At 42.2% G+C, this 16,916-nt stretch overlaps 1 protein-coding gene across 1 annotated transcript; it reads right to left on the bottom strand.

The window, feature by feature from the left end:
• Nucleotides 1-3,376: 3,376 nt before the first annotated feature.
• On the bottom strand, nucleotides 3,377-16,276 carry LOC311323748 (phosphatidylcholine:ceramide cholinephosphotransferase 1-like; the record flags this gene model as incomplete). The annotated part of the gene is made up of 5 exons (XM_084456046.1): nucleotides 3,377-3,553; nucleotides 3,796-3,962; nucleotides 4,237-4,390; nucleotides 14,891-15,008; nucleotides 15,618-16,276. 5 exons carry the CDS (start codon nucleotides 16,274-16,276, stop codon nucleotides 3,377-3,379), a joined length of 1,275 nt encoding a protein of 424 aa, XP_084312172.1.
• Between the last annotated feature and the right edge of the window lie 640 nt (nucleotides 16,277-16,916).

Here is a 16,916-nt window from a genome sequence, read left to right as displayed (position 1 = left end):
ATTCCACTTGTCAATGTTCCAATCAAATTCCTTTGATTTCATTTGATTTGAAATAGGTCTCCAGAACTGCTGTGGTTTTTGAGATGTACCGTTACAGCATGAACACAGCAGATTTGTATCCTGTGAAAAAGGCGGTATGTATGGTGACTCACTACTGACTTACATTATGAGGTTGAAGACATTGATTTATATATTGATACATTTATACATTCATTTATATTCCAATATCCATAACTTAGATTGTCATGCATAAAATATATTGATCAAAGCAAACATATTTGTTTTAATACATTAATTCATTAAAGCAATAAGAGGTAGCCTAGTTGCAAACAAAATGATAATGGCACTCCAAAAATATATCAACAAGGAAACATATTTTTAAAAGCCTTTATTGTAGTGGCTAAATCATAAAAAAAAAAAGCCAATATGTTTCAACCGCTGTAGGTCTTCTTCAGGGCTTTTAAGGACACAGAGAACAAGGATTGGACTCGCCTGTAAACAACATCGTGATGTTGATGTTATCTTTGAGGTGGTGGGGGTGAAGAAAATCTGAGGATGGTGTTGCGTGACATACTCTTCCTAAAGAGAATGGTATACAACTGTCCCTCAGCCCCCTTCAAAATTAGTTAAATCCCCCCCAAATAATGCTGTGCTGAGAGTGGTCAATAGAGAGCCTAATATTCTGATTAATGGAGTTCAAATATTTATGAAAATCCAAAAGTTAAGTCTTACTGCCATCAAAAACTATAAACACATCATTATAGTGGACATATCAGGTGATACAACGACAGAAAGTGAACAGGGTTCCGTAGCAATGTAAGACATCGGTGTTGTCCTCAATAACGGATGGAAGTGTTCTCACCAAGGGTTTAATAAAGGAATTAACATATATTTAGAAGCCAGTTCTATAAGAGTGCCATTACTGTACCTGATATAATAGGGCGACCAGGAGGGTTATCCTGCGACCAGGAGGGTTATCCTTGGCCTCTTGTGCACCTTAGGGAGTAGATAGAAAGCTGCCATAACAGGGTGTACAATCATTAAGAAACCAGATTCATTAACATTGATAAAACCCTCATCCAGCGCCTCTTACATAGAGCATACAATTGTTTTCTTCATGTCCTGCTAGGATTGCTGTAAGGCTTTCATAATGCTTGGTGTCAAGTTGGCCTGCCTCCTGGTCTGGTATGCCTCTTGTATAGTACGGCAAATACTTGCTACTAGTTACTACTACTCAGTTGCACTCCTGAGTCATATGATGGCTCTAGCCGGTGTGATGGATGCTTAGGTTTAATTCTCCCATGCAGTAAATCAATCCGGGAAAAAAATCACATGTTTATTCTATGTGCTTAATATTATTTATTTTCAACAGGAATCATTTCTGTCATGGTAACGAACAGTTCTCTGATTGGGTGGTTAACAGGACAGTTCTGAGGTATACATGAGAGGTGGTGATTGGATCACAGCCTTCTAACCAGGAAGCTGATTCATCTTCAAAATCTCTTATATACATTTAGGTCCTGTCCAGAATCAACCCCTAATTCTATTTACGAGCAAACTTTATAGATATGAAAGGATATGGTTAAGTATAAGCAAGATGGTAAAAACTCACACCAGCCTATCAGGGAACAAACTGGAGGTGCTCTTTTCTTGTTTATGCCTATCCTATTCTCTCAGATCTACTCTAGTGTCAAGGGAAGGTACAGTACTGGGGCTTGTTTCTGGACAAGGACTAGCTGTTTATTACTGATGCAGCAGACTTCCGTCTACCTACCACTGGCCTATTAGGCTGCTACCTCAGGGACAACCCAGAATATGCAGTTATTTGGCCTAGGAAAGAGAACACAAAAGGTTTGGCTTTACTGGGGAAAAGTGTCAGAGAGAATAACATAATAAATAAAACAGAGATAACGGATGAAAATGATTCAGGACAATATTATTGTAGCATAACATGATTGCCTTGGAAAGACAGTTTGAAACATGAAATTATCCTTTCATTCAAACTCAGAGGCACAGGCATGAAGTGAGGCTACTGTAGTTGAAATGTATTATGTGCAGCCCTGGGTCAAATACTACTTGCAAATACTGCCAAATATAAGGGGTGCACTTGATTTGTCTTACCTAGTGCAATGAAACAAACAGAACAGTCCCATAAGTACCAACTATGAAGGAAATGCAACACACCTCAGTTATTTTCAAATACTTTAAAGTAATTGATCAATGTAATTGACCCAGGTCTGGTTATGTGCTGTAGGCATATCAGCATTGGATCATTCTGTCACCCTGTGGTGTGAATACTAATGCACCTCTCTGACATTGTCATACACATCCATATATAAATACAGGACTCAAAACTATCAGAAACATTCCAGAACATCACCAGCATAATTGTGAACATACCACAAGATTGTACAGACAGGAGAGTAAAAAGGCACTGAGAAACTTCACCTCCTCCAGCTCTCGATTTTATCCCAACCGTAAAAATCATGTAGCATTATAGTTTGAAAAATAAACCTGTTATATGCTTTAGAAAATGTTCTGCGCTGCGACCTAGTTCTGTGAAAATGATTACAAAAATGTACGTCCTTACAAAAACCTCATTGTTCCTAGATCTACACAATCCTTGTTGGACATTGCTTTTTTCCGCAGTACATTTCAGAGCCGAACATTTGAATTATTGGACCAGACCAGACTATAAGCAGTGTGACCACTGGACCAGACTGGCCTTTTGAACAGTGTTATCATCGAGTAAAACATGATTAATTTAATTCAAACCTCACCAGGGACAGCTGCTATAAAACGTGGTAACAGTAACACATCATTGTTAACTTGGCAAACACACATTGACCTATAGAGGTACATTTCCTGAAGCGAGCACACTCGTGTCAGATGCTATTTGAAATCCTCTCAAATACTTGGAAGCTTTGGCTTGGGTGTGTCAAATGGCCAGTGTTGAAATGCTCCAACAACTCCATTGCTGCTGCTGTAGAAGACAAGCTCAGACAAGCACAGTTAAGGTATCTGAAAATGTGGACAATGAAAGTCTCCTCCGTCCTGTAGAGGGAGTGTTGTGTTGTGTCAGTAACTTCTGCAGGGTGAACTCTGCTACTGTTCTGAAATGCTTTAGACGAGACCAGGGTCACAGTGCTAACCAGGCATCCGCTGGTGGGGGGACGGACCAGCATAGCGGTTCCAGAGAGAAGTGGATAGCCGATAGAGAGGGTTTTGAGAGAAGGTTTGGTTTGTTGTGGCTCTTCTAGGTAGTTTTGACAGGAGACCCAACCCCTCCCTGCGTCATCACTGCTTCGCTGTCTGTCTGACAACTATTCTGGAAATGTGTATCGTAGCCATCTGCCAATGCATCTGCATCTATCCTTCAGGGGCACTCGTCCAGCTTGCTGTACTTGACCTGACTCCTCTGGGAAGATCGCCATGACACCGGCAGTTGGTAGCTGCGTGGTACGATGCTGTGGACGTTCAGTTCCAGGTACAGAAAGAAGCGGTACCACCAGACCCTGGACAGGAAGTTACCCTGGGACGGTTCCTTCAGAACCTGGAGACACGCAAGCCGAATGAGGATGAGAACGCTCTGCTCAAGATGATGCTTGTAAAACATTCAAAATTCTCAACTGACAAAACACAAAATAGACACAGAGACGCCTCACATTACTATATTTTAAGAAAACACGAGAGCAAAAAACACAAGGTAAATTTCTCTAATGCTTTGATGACACCGTTACTAGATGTTAACACAGGTATTCCTCTAGGGACTCAAGAGTGAGCTCATAGTCCTACCTGCTGGTTGGCCATGGTGTGATACCACCAGAAGAGACGAGTGGTGATGTAGTAGGCCACCACCACGTCTATGGAGTAGTGGTCATGGGCCAACAAGATACAGAACAGACCCGTGGCACACAGGAACCAGCAGGTCCAGTGGTACCACCAGAACCTCTTGGGAGAATCTATGGGAAGGGACAAATAACAGCATGCATCTAACGTGAAGTACCCAAATCTACCACCAGATGTCGCTACCACTGCAATACTAGACTGAGGCACCCTCTACTGTATGTTCTACATGAAGCAGGTTGGTAGAAATACGCAATGTACATAAAGTTTGCACGACATGTTGCTACACAAGGACGCATCAAACACGCCTTGCGTAGCTGGCGCTAGCATAGCTTGTGTGGAGTATGAGTACCCTTACATTCTCTAGTAGGGTATGGTGGCGCCACTTACACTCTTTGATGAACAGGTATGTGAGTGTGAGCATGACAGTATGGCCGCTGTACAGGTAGTCTCCACACATGTGATGGGAGCCTGTGATGGTCAGGCCTCCTCCTGCTATCATCTTCATCACCCTCCTCATCTGGGACAACCTGTCTCCAAACAGCTACACACACACACACACACAAAACATGAAATTAAAATGTTAATTTTATTACTCAAACTCAATGACGTACTGCAATTACACTTCAGACCTAGAGCAGAGGCAAACAGTGTTGAGGTCATACCCCCAATTGGATGAAACCTTAACAGGGATCAGTGTCGTGTCAGGGTCTGTCCACCACCGCACCAAAACATAGCAACTTGACTCTTCTTGCTTTGTTTGGTTTTCCACTGTGCTAAAGACAAGTACAACCGAGTCGAGTTGCTACTTTTTTTGAAGTTCCAAGTGAGCTGAAGGGATAGAAGGTGACGTGAAAACACTGCTACTGATTGTTCAGGGAAAGTTAAAGGGAAAACCCAGCTAGACAGCCACTTGTAGACGGGATCTCAAATGAGCACAAACTCATAATAGCTGTGACCATGTTATAGGCGTCAAGCATTTTCTTTTTTCTTTTAAAAAACAGTCTGTTTATTGTTTTTTTAAGAGCATATTACTTAACAATGGCAATGATATATTAAAACGACAGTAAGGAAATGCCCAGTAACAACAAACAATAAAAGAACAACAAACAAGGGAGACGAAAACAAACAAACAAACAAAAACAACAATAAACATTGGCAGCAACAGTGATCAGTGAAATATGGGTGTAACACCATGGATAACATAGATACATAATCAGTTCACATCTGCTGGGATGTTGACCATTTGTTGAGAATCGGTTTCCAGATTTTCAGGAAGTCCTTTTCTTTATTAGCAAGTAGGTATCGAAGACCCTCCATGTGAATAACATTACCTCGTTCCCTGAGCCATTGGTGGAATGTAGGGCTCAACTCACATTTCCACTGTTGCAGGATGAGGCGCTTTGCTAGCAGAATATAGAGTGAAATGGCCTGAACAGTGTGCTTATCTAGAACAGAATTCACAGATAAACCAATAATGGCAAGAAATTTAATATTAATAATATTTTTTTTAACCATACGCTGTTGATATGTAATCAAATATAAGCGAGCAGAGGGAGTGGAGCTTGGGGCATAATAACCACAGCTGATGGACAAGTGTACCAGTATCATGTTTGCTCTTATCGCACAGAGACATCAGGATAGAAAACATGCAGTCTTGATTTTGTGTAGTGGAGTTTATGTACAACTTTAAATTGTATCAGTCGTATGTACAACTTTAAATTGTATCAGTCGATGTCTAACATTTATGGAAATATTGTACAGAATATCTTAAGAATAACTCTCCATGTATAATCAGTGATTTAAGTATTCAGGTCTACCTCCCAAGTGTTCCTTAATTTGTCATCAGACACCTCAACATGGTCTAAAGGAAACAAACTGACCCTATGCTGTTAGGGTCGTGGCGAGGAGCGTTGTCTGGGTTCACTCTAATTTGACTAGCAAGCACTTTGGTGCATAAATTGAACAGATATGGCGGGTAAGAACAGCCTTGGCAGACACCTCTGTGTAGAGAGAACGGTTGGGATATTTCTTCGTTGGCGATGATGGAGGCTTGGGGTTAAGCGTAAACTATTTTAATCCAGTTTATAAATGTATTGCCAAAGCCAAAGCCCTTCAAGGTGGATAGCATGAACTTCCATTCTATATAATCAAATGCCTTTTCGGCGTCTAAGGCGATGACCACACACTCCTCTGTGATTGTGGTACATTAAAGAGACGGCGAAGATTATAGTAAATGTAGCAGCCTGGTATGAACCCTGATTGATCGGGGTGAATCAATTTGGCAATGTGTATAGCCTGTTGGACAGCACTTTGCTCAGGACCTTCATTTCCATTTGGAACAATGATATGGGACGGTAGGTAGACATCTTTAAAGGGTCCCTGTCTTTTTTTTTTAGTAGAACGGCTATATTTGCCTGGTAGAGTGAATTGGGTAGTGTGGAGGTTTCTTTTGAGCGTTTTAGCATCCACAGGAGTAACGGGGAAATATTGGACCGACATGATTTATAAAATTCAATGCTAAACCCATCTGGGCCTGGGGCTGCATTATTTGGGAACTGCTTAATGGCAGTTTTGATCTCTTCTAAAGTTATTTTAGCATCTAGTGCCTCTACTGCCTCAGCATCCAGCATAAGGAGCCTACAATCCTCTAGGAATGTGTTGATAGTTTCAGGGTCAACAGTACATTTTGATTGGTATAATTCTTGGTTAAATTTTGCAAAACATATATTAATCTCACTTGGGTAACTTGTTAACCTCTCAAAGTTGTTTTGCCTCAGATTTTTCAAATAGCATGAGAGGCTTGTGTATGTCTTCGCTGTCTCGCTGGAAGACTGTGGCTCATCTCCATACTCAAATAACTTTTATTGTGTTCTGTGAAGCATAGAACCAACCTGTTTTGTTAAGATTGTGTTATACATTCAAATTTCAATTTGATAACTGCCTTCAGGGTGGCATTGGAAGGGCTTTCTACATATTAATTTTCAAGATCTGCCAACTCCCGATGTATTTCTTTGAGACGATTATTCTCCTTTTTCTTTTGATTAGATGCGAATGATTATGATATGCCCCCCTGGTGACTGCTTTCAGTGATTCCCATAACATTGAGTCATTAACATCTCCAGTGTCATTTTCAGAGATAATGTGGGAGATATGTTTGAGATTTTAAAAATTCCATATCTCGTAATAGCATTGCGTCAAACTGCCCGTGACTATTCCTTTGAGCTCACCCAGCTTTAGTGACATGCACAGTGGTGAGTGGTCAGATATTAAAATGAGGTGAAACACAATGTTATCAAATAATGATATTAATCTGGAATCTAGCAGGAAGTTGTCTATATGGGAAAATGATTTGTGGACTGGAGATAAGAATGAATAGTCTGTCAGCAGGGTGGGAGGGCCCACATATGTCTACAAGGTTTCAATTTTCTATCATTTTCAGACGAATGCTAGAGCTGGATTGTTGAAGCGTTTTTGAAAACTGTCCGAGAGAGGAAGGATCCATTGTACAGTTAAAATCTCAACCGACCACAAAATTGACAAAATAAGGGCCGTATAGATTTCTAGGGTAATTGATATAGAGTTTAAAGTGCCAGATACAATTAAGAAACCTTCCTTCAGGGTCTGAAATTGTGGATGAATGAATAAAGGGGATATTTTTCCCAGTCAATATTACCACTTTCCTTGCCTTAGCACTAAAGTTGGCCTGATAAATCTGGTCTATCCAGACGACCTAATCTATCCTTAAGTTTATGTTTCACATGTGTCTCTTGTAGGAAAAGTATGTCAACTGACATTGATTTGAAATGTGAAAAAACCTTGGCGCGCTTCATTGCATGACCTAGACCAGGGGTAATCAAGTAAAGTTCTAAGAGGTCCATTTTGACAACGTGGCCTCAAGCCAGGGTCCAGTGGTGATGCGTGCGTTTTTTATGCCCTCAACACAGATTTGTTTCCTTGCATATTCCTATCAAATTATTGTATAGCAGCAAGTATGTTACTGTGAAATATGCATGGAAGTTAAAATATTGTTCACTTCAGTCGTATGGTCCCCAACTTACTTTAAAATCAAATGAAGTAGGCTACATTTCAACAATATTTCAACCTGTTTATTGACACTTCACATTTAGGAGGGATTTCACATTTAGGAGGGATTATAAAAAGTAGGCTACTATAAACTTGAGTAAAATGAGGTCTACATTTGAAAACAAGGTAGCTACCCACGGTGAGAAAGAACTCGGTCCATTCTTGATGTAACGCCCTATTTTCAACATCTATTTTTGTGCGAGGTGTAAGCCGTCGCACCAAGAAAAGCGAATGGCGATTTGTGCCTCCGTCGGGTTGTTGACCTGCAGTTCTATGTTGCTACCACAAGAGGCAGTGGTCCCAGAACATCAAAACAAAAAGACTCCACAGATTTCCAAGGTCAGCCATGGCCAAGTGGATAGTGCATCTGACTAACACCCTGAAGGTTGCAAGTTCAAGCCTTGGTGTGGACGAGGTCGGAGTCAAATCAAGCTAGCTACCTTTTTTTTTTTTTAGAAACCTAAAGATGCCAACGTGGGGATGTGGGATCAGCAGGTTTCTGTCATGATCACCGCATCGATGCCTTTTGGCTGGAGGTAGAGACCTTTAAAGATGCCGGAGGAAATCTGTGCTTTCAGGATGTGGCACTTGGCGCAATCAGATTGCTCACTCTGCCCATATCAAATGCTCATGTGGAGAGAGAATTTTCCGAAGTGACGCTAAAGATGATGCCAGAAATCGCATGGGATTACCGCTGCTTTCTGCTCTCATGGACGTGCGCTCTGGTCTAACACGGAGCGGTTTGACGTCTGCAACGTTCCACCCTCCCCGACAGTTGTTGGGGAGCTTTGACTCAACCATCTATTAATACTTGCTAATTAGCAAGTTCACATGTACATAGTTTTACATTGACGAGTTACGTAAGAAGTTGGAATGGACTCCTGGCCTGTTCGGCGTGAAGGTAAGACATTTTTTATTTAATACTATACAGCAGGTGTTTCTGGATGTCGCATCATTGAGTGATGCATTACTTGTGTCTCTGCCTGCTTGCCTGCCTGAGTGTCACACTCCTGACTCGGTTATTGTAGGCGAGCAGGCAGGCTATTCATGGGTGGTTATACAGGTGGTTATATATGCCTACCACTGGAAGTTGTGTAGCCTAGTCCACTTGTCACATTCTCTAGTGGTTTCTTGTCACCACTAAAGCTTGTTATCTAGCTTGTCATCTTATCCTCTTGAGTTGCTCTTTTGTCTATGACCGCAGCACCGCTATTCCTCTATTCATGATATAGCCATGCTTCTCATGTGTTATTATCATTTGTTGTCTGCATTATCATTTCTTTGACTATTTGATGGGATTACGCATCTTTCTCTCTCTCGTAGGCTATGTGTACAGGCCTGTGTTGCAGTTTACCACATGAGTTATTATTATTTTTGGCATTTCAACTGAAAGGCATTTGTCTTAACATGCACTGCTATATATTATATACTAAATATATAATATTTGGGCGTTTTTTTTTATCACATTGGGCGGATTTTGAGCACTCATTGGGCTGGAAAACATCACACCAATCTGGCAACCCTGTGTGCCGCTCCATGCTGCTCCTTGCTGAGGTGATCGGAAGACTCAACGCATGAAGGGATTTTTTCTTCAGTGAGCGGCATGAGGTTACAACGAAAGATAGGTAGGCTATTGACGCTCAAATATTACCAGTGTTAACCAGTGTTTGAATTGGGCCAAACACTGGTGCTGGCTCCTAGGCCTACTTCTCAAAATGCCTAGCCTACTATCTAAAATATATTTATGTTAGTAATCCAAGTGCCGTTATAGCTACAGTTAAACCTTTGGTTTTATAATTAGTTGATGACAACTAGCGGATCTTATAACCATATATATCAATACAATTTTCCAGATAGACATATGACGATTTTTGAAGAGGAAGAGAGAGGAGAATGATGAGACCAGTCAGGTAGGCTAGGTTATTGAAGAGGAAGAGAGAGGAGAATGATGAGACCAGTCAGGTAGGCTAGGTTATTGAAGAGGAAGAGAGAGGAGAATGATGAGACCAGTCAGGTAGGCTAGGTTATTGAAGAGGAAGAGAGAGGAGAATGATGAGACCAGTCAGGTAGGCTAGGTTATTGAAGAGGAAGAGAGAGGAGAATGATGAGACCAGTCAGGTAGGCTAGGTTATTGCCGGCTAGCCATGATTCACATCGGGGGGAACAAGGAACAAGGCACGCTACCTGTAGGCTAACAGTTTTGCCCGCTTCCCAGGGACCAGTAAACTGTGTTTGGACAAGAGGAATGCCTCATGCAGTCGTCTGATCGGACAAGTAAAAAATGAATATGATAAATTGGCCTTGTGTTGCTAACGTTACGTAACGTTATCTGAAAATACAGTTTGAGCCGAAGCGGAGCTGCTCCCTTTGAGCTACGCGCTGCTGTCCGTCAGTCAGTCAGTCAGCCCTTCAAGCGAGCGTTGTCAAGGAGACATACACCACAAGCGCGAGTAGGTTCTGCAACGTTCGTGCGAGTCACGCGCAGCACCGCCTGATTGGGCGACGGTCTTTTTGGCTGGCTGAACTAATGGTGCGTTCGTTTATAACTGGGAGGTGGCAAATTGGGACTTGCTACTAGGAATGATTAAATAAAACACCTCATGAACTCGCACTTCCTCGTCGCAAATTCGGATATGTTTCTCAGCCCCCGGTTGCTCGAATGCACTAGATATAACTAGGTAACTGTGATATAATGGTATATAGCTCGAATGCACACAGGTCGGAAGTAGGTATTTTGCCACTTGCGACTTGCCACATCCGACCACAAACGAACGCACCATAACACTAGCTTGCATTAATGTTCCTCCAGCCACCTAAAAAGTGCCAATCAAAATAACAGAAAAAGCAACAAATTATTTAGGCATGTTTAAAGACTAGCTTACCTTTAAAAAAAATCTACAGCTGCTGTTATAATGGTAACCTACAATACATCTGATTAAATATGTCTATATACCATATGATTTATTAAGTGTCTGTGTGGGTTTACTGTTTTATCCCGTCCAGTTACATGTAATTAATTACATTTTAAGCTCTAGGGCTTTACCAGCCTTACGACATAAGTTAGGCCATCTTTATAGACCTACTCTTCAGTTAATTGTTTTTTTTAGGCAGAGGCAGGGAGTGTGGTAGGAGAGGACAGGACTGTAGCACAGGCACAGAGTGGAGGCACAGGTTAGAGAGAAGAGGAGATAGAGGTTGTTGAGAGGAGCGCAAGAGAGGAGAGAGGAGAAGGAAGGGGACAGGAGAGAGGAACAAGGGAGGAAGAAGGGCGGTGTCCGATCCCCCGCTTTGGTTTTGAAATGACTCTTTTTTTCACACACCACCACACCAAGAGATCAGTTCCACAGGAAACACTGCATACACACACACAAAACCACACACACACTCACACGCACATGCATACATACACACATACTGTACAGGTACACACAGCCATCTTACAGTAAGTGTCACCAGTTAAGCTGTGCACACACAAACACAACCACACACATACACGTCACTGGGATATCATCGCAATTTGTAACAGAATGAATATTTCTCCCACCTGCAGGGCTCTTGGTGTAGACGAGGCAATAATTGCTGTATTTTGCTCCTACATCGTGTTTGACATTAGCTATCCACCCCATCTGAAGAAGCTAATTTTTTACACGAAATTGAATTTGATCCTGTAAATGTGTTTACAATATGGAATTAAAACAAAAAAAGAAATTATACAAAATATGAGCTTTTCTTTCACAGGAGTAGTATTGGGTGTCTTAAAGGAACATTTTTGCCACTGGGGTGGTACCCCAAAAGGGGCAAAATTTAACAATTTTCAGGAGGTACATTGTTGTACCATTACACAAGGTACAACGTTGTTCCTTCAAGGTACAATTACATAAGGTACAAATTTGTTTTCTCTGCATAAGGTACAAAAAAGTTCCCTTTGAGGGTCATCTTCTATATCCTCAAAATCTGATCAATATTAAGCCATATTGCACACAATATTCCAGGCACCAACAAGCCGATCGTAGCGTAGAGAATGTGAGCCGTGAGTGTAGCCTACAGACGGAGAATAGCCAGTCTGCGCGCTGTGCGCATGCGTGCTGGAGCAGGTGGGGAAGCTGTATTTCGTTTCTAAAGACGTTTCTAAAGATCATATTACAGAGGCTAAAGACCACATATTTGAAAACCACAACAAGCCCTCGCTTTAGGGAAGCACAACTAGCGATTCATAAAAACAGATTGATGAAAACAACCATTTCACGGCAGAAAATACATTTTTTAGAAGCTGCATTCTCAGTGCCCCGTCCGCCGCCATTACATGGATATACTTGGCTCGCGCTGGATTTTAAATTTCTTCTACAGACCTCCGAATTACATCAAAGTTATCTCGGTGAGTCAAAAGTCTTATAATATGCCGTAAGTAAGTTGTCGGAAAAGAACATTCTCCTTTAAATCAGTCTTTTTCTCTTGCTGGTAAAATCAAGCATGTTTAATATTATCTGAAGTTTTTAAGTCTTAATGCAAATGAACTGCATGATCCCAGTCTTTGCAAAATCGTATAGTCTGTGACTAAAAACTCAACGTCTAGATGGGAGAGGGTGTCATTTTTCGAGGTCTAGTGTTTGGAGATTGCACTTTGTTTTAATTATAGAATGCTGCTGCTGTGTCTTTGGAGATTGCGTTTGGACTATTATAATGCATACAAGAAATAACAGATAGAACAGATTAGAATAGCAGAACATAATAAAATAGAATAGAATATTCCAACTAAATATATATAATAAATAAAGATGGGCCTTCTTTTTACAATGCGCACCATGCATTTTAGAGATTGGGCTGGACTTTAGACTTTTGTCAGCAGTACCCTGCTCAAAATACACTCCCGCGGCTATGTAAGGTGGCAAATCAGTCATAAGTCTTAATACAAGTCATATAATTAGGAAACTCAAAGTTGATTTTATTAATGTTATATAGCCTATAACCTATTTTTTGTCTGTTTTTTGTCCAGATTTTGTAATCCCTTTTTTTGCTATCCCAGATCAAATTGATTTTGTTAGTTTTGTCCTGGTTTTTCAAAGAATTTCCAGATAGGATCATGCTGATCCAGATACCACACGATCAGGATTACAGAATCTAGATTTGCAGTCTTTGGATAAGCCTCCGTTGGTCCAAGTAATAAAAAATGTCATTGACACAGACATGTGAAAATGTTGGGAAGTGTAAATCAGCATATTCATATTCATTTAGCTGCATTATATTCATTTAGCAGCATCAATGCTGATGTTGGTTTAAGGCCGAAACGCATCCGTTTGCCCATTAAAACAAGACTATACTGTCTATCTTGTGAGTGTCGGTTCTCTTCTTTATTCACTGTATCACCCTACGTGACTGTTCATTGAAACCAGGAGTTGTGCGCACTCTCACGCTTCACTGAATTCTGGAGCTCCCATTGACGTTGGTGCGGGGGGGCGTGGCGCCTGGACTACCTACTATGTGCGGTGGAAAACAAAGTGAAAAAAACAACAAAAGTGAATAGAGTTTAGTCGAGTTGTGGTGGTCAAATTAAATGCGGTGGAAAACAGCCGTAATAGCCACTCAGTTCCCTTCAGGAAGCAGTGTGTGTGTGTGGGACTGGGGGGTTTCAGGAGTGTGCTTGTGTCTCGCCAGGGGTGAGGGTCTGTCCATGACAGTACCAGTATAACCAAGGCCAGGATATCCTCCTCTTTGCTTATATACACAGGAAGCCTCAAGTTATCAGTTTGACCTGAAGCTGTCATCCAGATAGATGATCCCTCACACACACACACACACACACACACACACACACACACACACACACCTCCTCAAACCCCCCAGGCAGTCTCTCTCTCTCTCTCTCACACACACACCTGAAATCCCCTAGTAGCTGTCAGACCGACACACACGCGCCCCCCACCCCCTCAGTAACTTCCAGTATAACTCACACTACAGGAAGAAGGAACATGTCACGGCCAATGCATGCATCATAAACACACATGGCTGCGCGACACAAAATGCCATAAAAAGCTGAGCTATCTACTGTTGCCTTTCCCTCTCAATCACCAGCTATTAACATTCTCAGTGTTTGGAAACATAATAACCTTAAGTGCCAAACAACTCCTGGCACATGTAGCTAGTAGCTGAAGTCATAGCTGGGTGCAGCATACTTTCCATTCAATCCGCCAATGTAACTGCATAAAAATACATGAGGCCAACTCTCCACAGAGGTCTAAATCATCCTGCTGAACTGTGAGAACATGGCCTGGATGATCCTAGTGGACGGATGAGTCTGACCATGGTCTGGATGATCCTAGTGGACGGATGAGTCTGACCATGGTCTGGCCGGCAGAAATCCCATCAGCTCACAGTTCATTCATAATGGTAGCAGCGTTCCTCTGGGCTTTCAGCCTCTATTGTACAGGACAGAGGAGCAGTGCCCAGACACACACTAGGGGTTGCACCACTACGGATTTTTAATAGTTGCCAAGTTTCTCATAATAGTAGCCGACTAGTCGTTATTTAGGAAAGAGGAAAGAGGAGAGAAGTTCTAACAATGAAAATTTTATTTTGTAATGCAGAAAGTAAGTATTTGACTATGACAAGTCACACTATGTAGGTTCATCAGTTTATAAGTATAAAAAGAAAAGAAATAGTCATTTAATTACTATAGGAATTTAGTTATTCTAAAAAGAAGAACAAAATAACCAGCTGGTACTGTAAAAAAAAAAAAAACACAACTACATAGCCAAATTAAGATATGTAAATACATATTTAAATTATTTTACTAATACAAAAAAGCACAAAATAGTGGTTCAAGTAGTTGACTAGTTGGTGAAACACACACACACACAAGACAACTTACACAGCAGTCATGTCCGGTTTGTACTTAAGGTGGTATATGTAGCATGTTAAGAGGTATTGTGAGTGTGTGTGTGTGTGTGTGTGTGTTACCTACCTTTGGGGAGCAGTGGAAGTGCATGCCAGGTACAGGTAAGGTGGTGATGTACATGGTCACACACCTGTACAGGTAGAGGGTCCCCACGATGAAGAAGAACCGACGAACTATGATAGACCTGGGGAGCAGAGCACGACCAGGTCAGCACAGAAAGGCAGGGGGTCTTCAACTACATCCCCCAGCATGCCACAGTACACAGATTCTTTCTGTTTATCCATGTGTATTCACATTAGGGTGCCAGATCTGGATCAAAATACTATTTTAATAATTTAAATTACTAAATCTGTACTTGTTTCTTCTAGTCTGGCATAAAGGAACTAATGGACTGTTCCCAAAAATGCAAACCCCACCCTAACATTCCAGGCACTCAAGCAGTCCGCAAGAAGTACTACCCCAACCCTCCCTCTTAAGCAAATATTGTATTTGTATCATTTATCTGTTCTTGCACTTTTCCTTTAGCACTAGGTTATGCTCTTAGTCACTTGTTGAGAAAGGAGATGCACTATCATTTTGAGTTGCCAATTTGAAATAATATTGGATGGCTTACCTGCCTGTCAACCTACCTACCTGCCTAACTAGTGTCATTTGTTTTGCCCCAGTTTGGAGGAGTGGCTTTGGAGGGAGGCCTGAAGGGAGGGGCGGGGATTTTGTCGGTTTCTTTTTTCAAAATCGTTCCAAAATCTAACAGATCACAAACCACAGTGTGTTGTCATGTGTCCTGTCCTACCTGTATTTGAGCAGGGCCCACTGCACCAGCCACAGTCCCACCAGCACCATGCCGTTGACTTCGCAGATGGTGAACGCCCACTCCACTCGGCCAAACAGGTCGAAGAACTTGTCAGGCAGGGGCGGGGTGTCCTCTTTGGGGGGCACACGTTCGTGGACCACTGAAATCATCACTGTGGTGGAAACGAAGCAGATCATGGCGTAAATGAACGCCACGCCCGTTTTGCCCCACTCTTCTGGTAGTGGCGAACGCGATGCCTCGGCCAGGGAAGGGGAGGGGATATGGATCAGAACGCGGTCCTTCACGTGGAACCCATTGACCACACCGTTCCTCAGGGGCTTGCTGCTGTCATGGTCACCGCCGCTGCCACCAGAGGAGGAAGAGGCAAGGGTTGGATGTTGGTGGGCGTGTCCATTGGCATGCCCGTTGTTGTGTGATTGGATGAGGTGCTCAAGGCGGAGTGTCTCCACCCTCTCCAGAAGCTGCTTCCCCCCATCTGATGTCACTAGGGAGAGGGGCGGGGTCAGGAAGTCTGCCGGACACAGCTGCAGCAAACCCCGCCCATCCAGGAGGTGCAGCGAATCAGAGTACTCCTGCATGCCTTCATCGCTCAGCCATTGGACAACCTCCTCCCTCGACCAATGGGCAACTGCCTTCATGTCAGGGGTGAGAGGAGATGGGTCTTGGGATGTCAATGACGCGGTCTGACCAATCCACAGCCCTGCTCATCACGGAGAGGTGTCATTGGCTGCTGACACCTGGAGCATTCAGTCTGGCCAATCGCAGTGGAGAGTTTGACAGGTTAGTCCATCGGAACTGTGGTTGTACTCTCACCTGAGCGATACAGGGAAGCCTTTGTCCTGCGACATGGAAAATTTAAAATGAACAACATTAGGCTTCTTGTGGAGATAATTAATAGTTATATAATATTATATACATTATATATAATATTAATTAATAATATTGTTTGAATACTACACGCACCGTTATCTATGAATCAGATCATGTATCCTCAATAAAAGAGTTGGGTAGTTAGATAATGTAATATAAAATAGACACGTGGGGAGTATGAATAGGAACTAGTCAACATCTTAGATTTCCAATGTTTCACACCAGAGTTCCAATCACGGGTTTCATCTATTTCCCGAGTTCCAATGTCGAAGAACAAACAAGCAACTCAACCGGGCCGAGCACGCCACGCGCCTCTCTTCAGCAGGACATGCCACTTCTATTCCTGTAGACAAAGCCGCAACTATCATTTCAAATACCAACGAGAAAGCTTCCAGGTGGACGGCAGAG

Source organism: Borostomias antarcticus (genome assembly GCF_949987555.1).
Source record: "Borostomias antarcticus genome assembly, chromosome: 22".
In the NCBI taxonomy this organism is placed as follows: domain Eukaryota; kingdom Metazoa; phylum Chordata; class Actinopteri; order Stomiiformes; family Stomiidae; genus Borostomias; species Borostomias antarcticus.
Note: the sequence above shows the minus strand (reverse complement) of the source record. Positions and strands in the feature narration are given on the sequence as shown.